The sequence below is a fragment of the Oryx dammah genome, unplaced genomic scaffold, assembly GCF_014754425.2.
Source record: "Oryx dammah isolate SB20612 unplaced genomic scaffold, SCBI_Odam_1.1 HiC_scaffold_23, whole genome shotgun sequence".
Lineage (NCBI taxonomy): Eukaryota > Metazoa > Chordata > Mammalia > Artiodactyla > Bovidae > Oryx > Oryx dammah.
This window is the reverse complement of record NW_024070207.1, coordinates 35,680,198-35,692,842: the sequence shown is the minus strand read 5'-3', so window position 1 is coordinate 35,692,842 and position 12,645 is coordinate 35,680,198. Positions and strand designations below refer to the sequence as shown.

The 12,645-nt window shown below is 42.1% G+C and overlaps 1 protein-coding gene across 3 annotated transcripts in view; it reads left to right on the top strand.

The window, feature by feature from the left end:
* Positions 1–12,645, top strand: part of ENOX2 (ecto-NOX disulfide-thiol exchanger 2) — a 188,727-nt gene that overhangs the window by 123,285 nt on the left and 52,797 nt on the right. For all 3 annotated transcript variants that reach the window (XM_040265252.1, XM_040265251.1, XM_040265250.1), the window contains exon 5: positions 796–951. In XM_040265252.1, coding sequence (XP_040121186.1) covers positions 796–951 — 156 coding nt within the window. The remainder of the gene's footprint in view (positions 1–795; positions 952–12,645) is intronic.

Here is a 12,645-nt window from a genome sequence, read left to right as displayed (position 1 = left end):
TTAATAAAAGATGATGCAAAATAAAATTCAGTGGCAACAGGTATAGAACAGTTTTTGACACAGAAATAAAAATGAACTAGAATTACCTGGAAAGTGTTCTTCAGGGAGCGTGGGACTTTGAGCTAGGCCTTGAACCATGGGGGAGAATTTGGGGAGGCTTAAATGATTCCAGGCAGGCAGGGAGAACAACAGGAACAAAGGCACAGAAAATAGTTATTTATTGAGCATTTTTGTGCTATGCATTATGTTAGGCACATTTCATTCATCATCTTGTTTATTCCTCACAAATTCCTATAAAAGTAGGTGGAATTAACCCCATTTTGCAAATGATGGAATGGCGGTACAAAAGATTCATCTCCCAATCAAATAGTAGAACTAGGACCCAGATCTGCCTAAACCCCCAAACTGTATGCTTTTAACACCATGCTATAGTGCAAAAAGACAGGCAGTGTTACAAGGGACAATGTGAAGCCTGGTCTGAATGCAGCAGAGAGTGTGTGTTGGGAACTAGTGGAAGGCAAGATCAATGGACAAGGCACAGCATATTATTCAATACAAAAGGCCTTGGATGTCAAAATGAGATATAGAGACAAATAATCACTGGCCAAACAGAAACAGCCCTAAAGAAAATGCACAATTATAATATTTAAGGTCCTGTAATGCTAATGTGTTTTCTTAAATATTTTGCCTCTGTCTTAGAAAGACCTTTGGTTTGAAGCTTATAAGGTAACAGTCTACCTCTACTTGATCTTGCCTGGTATAACTGATTATTCTCTATTTTCTCTCCTTTTTTAGATTTTGATCCTGCTCTTGGAATGATGACTGGAATTCCACCAATAACTCCAATGATGCCTGGCCTAGGAATAGTACCTCCTCCAATTCCACCAGATATGCCAGTAGTAAAAGAGATCATTCACTGTAAAAGCTGCACACTCTTCCCTCCAAATCCAAGTAATACTCTGCTTTTTCTCCACACAAGTCAAAATGTTTTGGTGTAACAATCCTTTAGTTATTCGTTTTGGTATTAAGAGTCCTGACAAGGCAATTAGTGCCTATAAAGTGGTAGCTTCTGGGAGGGAACCTAGCTTTGGAATTGAATTCAAAATTTAACACTCTTAACACAGCTTAAAGTGAACTGGCATTCTAGTTCCTTTTTAGGGTTGAATGTTGTTGAAAAGGGGCTCAGGTTATTTGCGTGGGGAAAACATGAATAAAGAAGCCTCTCTTAGTTCTCTGCTGAGAGTATGGCAAAAGTACCATTTTTGTTAACAGCCCCAAGATTTTTAAAGGTGAATGGAAAGAACATGTGCAATGGGAAGAGTAGGAATCTGGTATGACTGACTTATCTTCTCCAGAGCCCACCAACCATGTCTGATAAGCCTTGATCATAAACCCCAGTAGTTATTCCTGCCTGTCTCTTACACCCAGTGGCCTCTCAGCAATAAGGTCAGGTGATTTAGGGGCTCTCACAGTCTCCTGATGCACCAGTATGATCTGCTTCTCTTTTGTTTCTTCATTAGAGAGTATCTTTACCATTGATTCCTTCCCCTCTCTCTCATCTAACATTTCCTCCAGGTCCTTGTCACATATACAGAACCCTAAAAGTCCCAGGGTTCCCATTGCCCACAGATTCAAAGTCCAAACTCTGGACTTCAAAAGCCTTTCACTGGTCTGCTTTGCCAACTTAAAGAAAGACCCGCAACATAAGAGTTGTGAGTTTAAATTTTATTCAGGGTCTTGGTGAGGACTACAGCCTAGCAGACAGCAACTCAGTTTGCTCTGAGTAAAACTACTCCAAACAGGTAGAAGAGAGCTCAGCTTATCTATGATTTTTGGCTACAAAATATATACAGTTGAGCATATATCTGCATAAATGATCACTGCTAATCACCAAGAACAGATATCTCAAGTGAATGATGTTAGTGCTTTGCTGTGGATGGGAGGCTTCAAGAACGTTAGGGTCATTAAAATTCTTCTTGAAATATACACTGAACTAGCCTTAGGGCCTGCTTGTCCAAATCGCAGAATGCCTCATCCTGCTTTTCATCCTGAATTCCTCTCAGGATACATTGTTGGTCAGCAAATGCAGTGGGTTATGACTTAACCCTTGTAGAACTGGGTGGTGATCAACACACTTTGTCTTAGTGATCCTAATTTTCCTGTCTCCACAGCATCATGTGACCATCTTAAACGTATCATTTCTACTTGCCCACAGTTCAGTCAAGTTCAACTCTTATTTAATCTCACTCCCTTCTCCAACCTATCTCTAAGCCTACCATCTCCCAAATACTTCCATGAGAAAGGTACTAAAATTAAAACAGTAGTTAATCATTTATCATTCTAACACATTTTCACTAAAATATTGGGGCTAAATCCAATGGATACTTTTTAGTCCTTATATTATTTTATTTCTCTACTATATTTAGAGCTTCTTGAAACCTTCATCCTTCTTGAAACATTAGGTCATTTGAAGCTGCTAGAATGACCACCAGAGAGATTTGTATAGATCAACAGGAGGATAACCAAGCAGGACACCCTAAGGAATTCTAATGTTTCAAGAGTTAAGAGAGAAAAGTTTCTGTACACTCCTTAGCAGCAAAAGTCCTCAAAAGACTTCATCTTTACCGTTTCCAGTCTTTCTCTTCTTCTCTCCTAAATCTTCTTCACTTGGGCTTTTGTCCCACCCCTCTATCACAATGTTCCTTGATTAATAACACTAATGTATTCAGCACTCATAAAGTTAGACAAGCATTCTCATTCATGCCTGCAAACCAGTCATTTATAAGGATCATGACAGTGACATTTATACAATATACTTTAAAAATATTTGATAAATTAATAGATAACAATGACACTACATTATCATATGTATTTATTTTATGGCACTAGTTGCTATAAACTTTTTTCATATCTTTAAAAAAAAGGACACTAATGATTTCACAATACTAAATCCAATGGTCAAGTCTCAAGTCTTTTCCTGACTGACCTAATAGCTCTGAATGACACAGTTGACTACTCCTTACTCATTGATATACTTTCTTCACTTGACTTCCAGGACACTACACTATTTATTGGTTTTGCTCCCCACACTGGTTGTTCCTTCTCAATCTGCTTTGCTGATAACCTTCTGTTCTCACTGACTTCTTATTATTGGAGAGTCATGTGACTCAGTCCTTGGACCTCTTCTCTGTCTGTACTCATACTGAAAAAAAGTATGCCAGTGATTGTTGTTTGTTGTTGTTTTAGTCACTCACTAAGTTGTGTCTGACTCTTTTGTAACCCCATGAACTATAACCTGCCAGGCTCCTGTGTCCATGGGACTTTCCAGGCAAGAATACTGGAGTGAGTTGCCATTTCCTTTTCCAGGGGATCTCACCAACCTGGGGCTCAAACCGACATCTCCTGAATTGGCAGGTGGTTCTTTACCACTAGCCATCTGGGAAGCCCCATGCCACTGATACTCCAAATTACATTTCTACCTCAGAGCCTGTCTCTGAACCCTGAACTTATATCCTACTCCTTATTTGATATCTCTACTTAGATATCAAATAGACATCTCATATTTAATATGTTCAAAACAAAACCCCTAATATTTGTCCCCAAACCTTCTCCACTAATATCCTTCTCCATCTCAGATAATGGCAACTGCATCCTTTCAATTAATCAGCCAAAACTTAAGAGTAATCCTTAACTTACTCTCTTTCCCTCACACACCATATTTAATCTGTTAGAAAACTCTGTCAAGTCTACCTTAAAATATATAACTAGAATTCTACCATTTTCATGATAATTACTGCCATGACCCACCCAGTTTATACCCACCATAATACGTTTTCTGAACTATCGCAATATTCTTCTAATTGTGCTTCCTCCCTACAATGTCTTCTCAAGAGAGCAGACAAGAGTGATCCTTTTTAAAACCTAAGTCAGATCATGTCACTCCTCTACTTAAAACCCATTAATGACTCCCTATTTTACTCAAAATAAAGGCCAAAGTCTGTTTAAACACACAGAAAGACCTCCCTTTCTCATACTGTCTCTTTGACTTTGTCTCTTACAACTCTCCTTTGCAATATCCATTGTTCCAGTTATGTGGGCCTCCATGAAGTTCCATGAACATTCTAGGCACTCTTCCATCACAGGGCCTTCGTATTGGCTCTTTCCTCTGCCTGGAATACTCTTGCCCTAAATATTTGCCTGGCTAACTCACCCGCTTCCTTCAAGTCTTTGCTCAAATGTCTCTTCCTCAGTAACCCTGACAACCTATTTAAAAGTTCAGTCCTCGCTGCCGCATTCACAGTTCTATTTACCTCTCTATTTTTCACTTAATACTTACTACCTTTTAACAAGCAATTTATAGAATGTAAACACCACAAAGGGGCTTCCCAGGTGGTGCTAGTGGTAAAGAACCTGCCTGCCAATGCAGGAGACCTAAGAGACCCAGGTTTGATCCCTGGGTCAGGAAGATCCCCTGGAGTAGGAAACAGCAACCCACTCCAGTATTCTTGCCTAGAGAATCCCATGGACAGAGGAGCCTGATGGGCTACAGTCCGTGGAGTCTCAAAGAATTGGACATGACTGAACACACGTGCATGAACACACAAACTCCACAAAAGGAGGAATTTTTGTCAGTTTGGTTCACTAATATATCCCCAGCACTGAGAAAAGTATATGACATATAGTACATGTTCAATAAATATTTACAAATGGTAGAGGGATGGATGGATGTTGAATGAATATGGAAGGAGAAGTCAGAGGTCTAGAAGTCAAGAGAACATGAGGTAATTACACCATATGCTGACCACTTCCTAATCTATTTTTTCGGTCCATGGCTCTCTTCTGAGGTTCAGACACATATAGCCAACTGACCACTAGACTTTTCTAGGTGGATCTACATCAAATGTGCAACAACAGTACTGCAGTATTAATAGTGAGCAAACTATCAGACTAAAATCAAGGTAACTGTGTTTTACCCCAGCTCTATCACCTGAGGGAATCTTGGGCTAGTCACATGATCTCCCTGGGTCTGTTTCCTTGTCTGTAAGTGAGGCTATCGGGTTAGGTTAGCCTAGATACTTACAAGGTTTCATCCATTTCTAAAAACATGATTCTTGACATTAAAAATGGAGCTACCAGAATAATTGTTCACCTAGGCAAAAGTCCCTAAAAATGTATATTACGAAAAGCAAAAGCAAATGAGTAGAGTTTTGTGCCTTTAATGAAACAGGCAGTATGGGTATAATAATTAAGAACCCCAAAGCAACATAGGCCTGTTGTCATATCCCAGATCTCTGTCACTAAATAGCCATGAAATCCGGGGTAAGTAGCTTAACCTCTCTGATCTAGACCCAGCAAAATCAGTTCTGGTCTAAAAATCCAATGGATCAAACTAGACTGTGCACGCCTAGGAGTCAGTGAAAGTGTTAGTCGCTCAGTCTTGTCCGACTCTTTGTGACCCCATGGACTGTAGCCCTCCAGGCTCCTCTGTCCATGGAATTTTCCAGGCAAGAATACTGGAGTAGGTTGCTATGCCCTCCTCACGGGTAATCTTCTTGACCCAGGGATCGAACCTGTGTCTCCTGCATTGCAGGCGGTTTCTTTACCATTTGAGCCACCAGGGAAGCCTAAGAGTCAGAGATATGGCAAAAGAAAGCTCTCTGGAACACAGGTACATTTTTGTCACAAGGTGGCTATCAGAGATTTACTGCATTCCCAATTAACAGTCTTCAGTTGGTATAAGAGAAACAACACCCTCTCTCCAGAGAAGTCAATTCTGTGAAGATTTTTCACTTCAGCTAATAGACCTTCTGTGTGGAGAGGTTACATTTTTCATCTACTGTGAAATAACAGTGAGTGTGGAGTAAATGGTGGATATCATCTGATATTTGTGTGCAGGCATGTGGGGAAGCACCCAGGAGCCAGAAAAAGAGCAATCATTTCATTTTACCATCTTAAAACCCACTGAACTTCTTTTGGCTCTTAGGGCTGGGCTCTATAAAGAAAATTAGAGAAAGTGGATAAATTAATAGATTCACTGGCCTTCTGATTACTTCCAATCAGTTGGGATTACATTAAAATATACCTGACCCCTGCTGATTGTCTAGGGCACCTTCAATCTTGGGCTGTCTGATGAAATCAACTCAACGATTTTGCAGTATGCAAATTCTGGCAAACCAGTTGAGTGGTCTGTGATGCCCCTTTGAAAAACAGGGTGCAAATGGTTTATTGGTGGAAGTGGTTTATTTGATGTGCTGCTCCCTGCCTCACTTCTCCAAGATCAGCAGTGACTCTGATCTGAATGCTGATTGTCCCAACACAGCTCCCCAGAGCGGCTGCTTAGTTGTAATTAGAATTACCAAAAGCTCCTCCTTTTCCATTACCAGAGATTAGAGTGCTTTTTATTCCCAGTTATCTTAAATCTTTTTACGTGGAAGTTTCTTCTTCTCCATCCAGGAGTGGTGATTGGGGTGTTACAGGAGCTTAGCACATTACCTGATTAATAGGTGGGCTTTGAATTTGCTCTCCTATGGAGTTACCATTGCTGTGCCCAGATCACTGTATTTCTGTGGGATTGGAAGATCAGGCCCAGACAGCAAAGTGCTTTGACCTGCCAATTAAGGAACAAGTACTATCCATTAAGGAAGGTAGTACAGCCCATTGCCTTGCTGGTGGCAATACACCTAAATCTCAGCAAATGCTACATTTACCCAAGGAAAATAAATAAATCCCCGGCATTCTTGACACTACTCTTGGTGGCTTTTATGCTCCTTTACTTAGCAGACAATCACCACAGAATAATCACAGCATCTAAACAGGATGGTGATTTCATCACAGAATTTTTCAATCCCACAGATGTAGTTAAGGGAAAGAGCCTTTGTATTGTCGGTATTCCATGGAACTACACTCTTTAGAGTCTCTCAATGGACTTAAAGGTACACCTAACTAGGTTTAACTCACATTATATAAAAAGGTGATTATTTGCTTCACAAGAAGATTATTTACCATTGAATTCATTTAATAGTAAACTTCAGAAGGATTCAACAACAGGATTCTATTCTAAAGCCTTAGATTTGAAAACATGACTCTAGATGTTTTCTAGACTGAGCAGAACACTTCGGGGCCCTACAGGGCTACAAAAGGCCCTCCATGTACCCTATTTCTTGTTTGCAGGAAAAGGTTTTGGTCTCCTAGGCCTTCCGTGAGTGCCAAAGAGCAGGTACAAGCAGTTATAATTAATAATTGGAGAAGTGATAGCATACAGAAAGAAAGGAAAACCAGTTAAGAAAGATAGCTTGAATAATAATTAAGCAATAAAGCAGAGTGCTAATTCCTCCTCAAGGGATCTGCATAACAATCTGACACAGATCTTTGAGTTGTTATGCAAAAGCTGACACCCCCTTCTCCCTGACCCTCCCCTCATCCCAGGTAGAAGATGGTGACTACCTGCTCACCACATGTAGACCCCAGACTGGTTGGAACCAGAAGGTTGATGATTAAGACTCTCCAAACACCACCCTGTTACCTCCCCACCAACCAGTCAGAAGAAAGTCATGCTCCCGGCAGCCCTCACCTCAAATGTGGCCTTTAAAAACCCTTCCATGAAAGCCATCGGGGAGTTCAGGTCTTTTGAGCATCCCTTGCTTGGTCCCTTCAATAATTGCTGTACTTCCCTGGTGGCTCAGATGGTAAAGAATCCGCCTGCAATGGGTCACACCAGGGTTTGATCCCTGAGTCGAGAAGATCCCCTGGATAAGGAAATGGCAACCCACTCCAGCATTCTTGCCTGGAGAATTCCATGGACAAAAGAGCCTGATGGGCAAGAGTCCATGAGGTCACAGAGTCAGACACGACTGAGCAACTAACACTCTCACATTCACTTTCCTTCAGCACACCCTGGATTTTGGGAGATTGGCTTTACTGCCAGAGCTGGAAGGTGGTAGAGGAGCTGACCCAAGTTCAGTTCAGTAATGCTTTCTCTAGCACTAAGAGTGATTCCTTCCCACACCCAGCCTTATTTAAAGATCTGAATAAGGCAAGGAACTGAGAGTTTGGAAGTCCAGGTGTTAGTTCTCACTCCATTCCAGACTTGTGGTTCACTTCAGCTCAGTTCAGTCGCTCAGTCATGTCTGACTCTTTGTGACCCCATGAATCACAGCATGCCAGGCCTCCCTGTCCATCACCAATTCCGGAGTTTACTTAAACTCATGTCCATCAAGTCAGTGATGCCGTCCAGCCATCTCATCCTCTGTCATCCCCTTCTCCTCCTGCCCCCAATCCCTCCCAGCATCAGGGTCTTTTCCAATGAGTCAACTCTTCCATGAGGTGTCCAAAGTATTGGAGTTTCAGCTTCAGCATCAGTCCTTCCAATGAACACCTAGAACTGATCTCCTTTAGGATGGACTGGTTGGATCTCCTTGCAGGCCAAGGGACTCTCAAGAGTCTTCTCCAACACCACAATTCAAAACCATCAATTTTTCGGTGCTCAGCTTTCTTCACAGTGCAACTCTCACATCCATACATGACCACTGAAAAAACCATAGCCTTGACTAGACAGACCTTTGTTGGCAAAGTAATGTCTCCTCTTTTTAATATGCTATCTGCTGCTGCTGCTGCTGCTGCTGCTAAGTCACTTCAGTTGTATCCGACTCTGTGTGACCCCATAGACGGCAGCCCACCAGGCTTCCCCGTCCCTGGGATTCTCCAGGCAAGAACACTGGAATGGGTTGCCATTTCCTTCTCCAATGCATGAAACTGAAAAGTGAAAGTGAAGTCTCTCAGCTGTGTCCAACTCTTCACAACCTCATGGACTGCAGCCCACCAGTAACCTCCATCCATGGGATTTTCCAGGCAAGAGTATTGGAGTGGGGTGCCATCGCCTTCTCCGAATATGCTATCTAGCTTGGTCATAACTTTCCTTCCAAGGAGTAAGCGTCTTTTAATTTCATGGCTGCTATCAACATCTGCAGTGCTTTTAGAGCCCCCAAAAATGAAGTCTGACACTGTTTCTACTGTTTCCCCATCTATTTGCCATGAAGTGATGGGACCAGATGCCATGATCTTAGTTTTCTGAATGTTGAGCTTTAGGCCAACTTTTTCACTCTCCTCTTTCACTTTTATCAAGAGGCTCTTTAGTTCATCTTCATCTGCATATCTGAGGTTATTGATATTTCCATTGGCAATCTTGATTCCAGCTTGTGCTTCTTCCAGCCCAGTGTTTGTCATGATGTACTCTGCATATAAGTTAAATAAGCAGGGTGATGATATACAGCCTTGATGTACTCCTTTTCCTATTTGGAACCAGTCTGTTGTTCCATGTCCAGTTCTAACTGTTGCTTCCTGACCTGCATATAGGTTTCTCAAGAGGCAGGTCAGGTTGTCTGGTATGCCCATCTCTTTCAGAATTTTCCACAGTTTATTGTGATCCACACAGTCAAAGGCTTTGGCATAGTCAAGAAAGCAGAAATAGATGTTTTTCTGGAACTCTCTTGCTTTTTCCATGATCCAGCAGATGTTGGCAATTTGATCTCTGGTTCCTCTGCCTTTTCTAAAACCAGCTTGAACATCTGGAAATTCACAGTTCACGTATTGCTTGGAGAATTTTGAGCATTACTTTACTAGCGTGTGAGATGAGTGCAATTGTGTGGTAGTTTGAGCATTCTTTGGCATTGCCTTTCTTTGGGATTGGAATGAAAACTGACCTTTTCCAGTCCTGTGGCCACTGCTGAGTTTTCCAAATTTGTTGGCATATTGAGTGCAGCTCTTTCACAGCATCATCTTCCAGGATTTGAAATAGCTCAACTGGAATTCCATCACCTCCACTAGCTTTGTTCGTAGTGATGCTTTCTGAGGCCCACTTGACTTCACATTCCAGGATGTCTGGCTCTAGGTGAGTGATCACACCATTGTGATTATCTGAATTGTGAAGATCTTTCTTGTGCAGTTTTTCTATATATTCTTGCCACCTCTTGTTAATATCTTCTGCTTCTGTTAGGTCCATACTATTTCTGTCCTTTATTGAGCCCATCTTTGCATGAAATATTCCCTTGGTATCTCTAATTTTCTTGAAGAGATCTCTAGTCTTTCCCATTCTGTTGTTTTCCTCTGTGTCTTTGCATTGATCGCTGAGGAAGCCTTTCTTATCTCTTCTTGCTATTCTTTGGAACTCTGCATTCAGATGCTTATATCTTTCCTTTTCTCCTTTGCTTTTCGCTTCTCTTCTTTTCACAGCTATTTGTAAGGCCTTCCCAGACAGCCATTTTGCTTTTTTGCATTTCTTTTCCATGGGGATGGTCTTGATCCCTGTCTCCTGTACAGTGTCACGAACCTCCGTCCACAGTTCATCAGGCACTCTGTCTATCAGATCTAGTCCCTTAAATCTATTTCTCACTTCCACTGTATAATCATAAGGGATTTGATTTAGGTCATACCTGAATGGTCTAGTGGTTTTCCCTACTTTTCTTCAATTTAAGTCTGAATTTGGCAATAAGGAGTTCATGATCTGAGCCACAGTCAACTCCTGGTCTTGGTTTTGCTGACTGTATAGAGCTTCTCCATCTTTGGCTGCAAAGAATATAATCAATCTGATTTTGGTGTTGACCATCTGGTGATGTCCATGTGTAGAGGCTTCTCTCGTGTTGTTGGAAGAGGGTGTTTGCTATGACCAGTGCGTTCTCTTGGCAAAACTCTATTAGCCTTTGGCCTGCCTCATTCCGTACTCCAAGACCAAATTTGCCTGTTACTCCAGGTGTTTCTTGACTTCCTACTTTTGCATTCCAGTCCCCTGTAATGAAAAGGACATCTTTTTTGGGTGTTAGTTCTACAAGGTCTTGTAGGTCTTCATAGAACCGTTCAACTTCAGCTTCTTCAGCATTACTGGTTGGGGCGTAGGCTTGGATTAACCTGATATTGAATGGTTTGCCTTGGAAATGAACAGAGATCATTGTGTCATTTTTGAGATTGCATCCAAGTACTGCATTTCGGACTCTTTTGTTGATCATAATGGCTGCTCCATTTCTTCTAAGGGATTCCTGCCCATGGTAGTAGATATAATGGTCATCTGAGTTAAATTCACCCATTCCACTCCATTTTAGTTCGCTGATTCCTGGAATGTTGACGTTCACTCTTGTCATCTCCTGTTTGACCACTTCCAATTTGCCTTGATTCATGGACATAACATTCCAGATTCCTATGCAATATTGCTCTTTACAGCATCTGACCTTGCTTCTATCACCAGTCACATCCACAACTGGGTATTGTTTTTGCTTTGGCTCCATCCCTTCATTCTTTCTGGAGTTATTTCTCCACTGATCTCCAGTAGCATATTGGGCACTTACTGACCCGTGGAGTTCCTCTTTCAATATCCTATCATTTTGCCTTTTCATACTGTTCATGGGGTTCTCAAAGCAAGAATACTGAAGTGGTTTGCCATTCCCTTCTCCAGTAGACCACATTCTGTCAGACCTCTCCACTGTGACCTTCCCATCTTGGGTGGCCCCCATATGGCATGGCTTAGTTTCATTGAGTTAGACGAGGCTGTTTTCCGTGTGATCAGATTGGCTAGTTTTCTGTAGTTATAGTTTTCAGTGTGTCTGCCCTCTGATGCCCTCTCACAACACCTACCCTCTTACTTTGGTTTCTCTTACCTTGGTCATGGGGTATCTCTTCACGGCTGCTCCAGCAAAGCGCAGCTGCTGCTCCTTATCTTGGATGAGGGGTATCTCATCAGGGCCGCCCCTCCTGACCTTGAACGGTTGTAACAGACCGCGCAGAAGCACGCCAGCTCCCACGCACCACGCAGAAGTGCACCAGCTGCCATGCACCGCACAGAAGCACGCTGGCTGCTACCCACCACACAGAAGCATGGCCGAGAGGACCTACCCCTCGCTCAAGGTCAAGGGTGGCAACTGAGAGTACCAGGCTGTGATGGCACAGGAGCAGCCGAGATGAGCTACCCCACGTCCAAGGTCAGGGGCGGCGGCCGAGACGAGCTACCCCACGTCCAAGGAGCTGCAGCTGTGAGGATGCAGGAGGGCCTCGAGGAGCTACTCCACCTTCAAGACTTGTGGTAGGACTTTAGAAAGACTCAGATTGGTAATTAGGAAACCTGGGTTCTATAGTAGTAAATAATGATAACCGTATAATAACTATAATTTATTCTGAACCTATCTAGTACTAGGCATTGTACCACATTGCAGTAGAGGCAGTAGATTATCGATTATCCTACAATATCCCTTGTAAAGTAGGGGACAGTATCCCTATTTTAAGGTGAAAAAACAAAGTTCTCATAGGTTATATAATTTTCCCAAGATCATACAATAGTTTGATAAATCTTAATCATAATTTAGTTTTAAATCCAGGTTTCACTGCTCCAAATTCATGTTCCTTCTCTTTCTGTCTGACTTGGTGACCTTGAGTAAGTCACCCAACCTCACTCAGCTAAGGTTTTTTCCCTGTAATATTAGAAGCTTAGTCCAAGTCAGCGGGTTTCAACTAGAGCTGTACATCAGAGTTGCCTGAGGAGCTGTAAAAAAAAAATAATAATGCACAGGCTGCATGCCAGATTCACTAAATCAGAGTCATCTGAGTGAAACCTAGGCATTGTTTGTTTGACTCCCAAGTTGATTCTAATGTGCTGCCAGAGTTGAG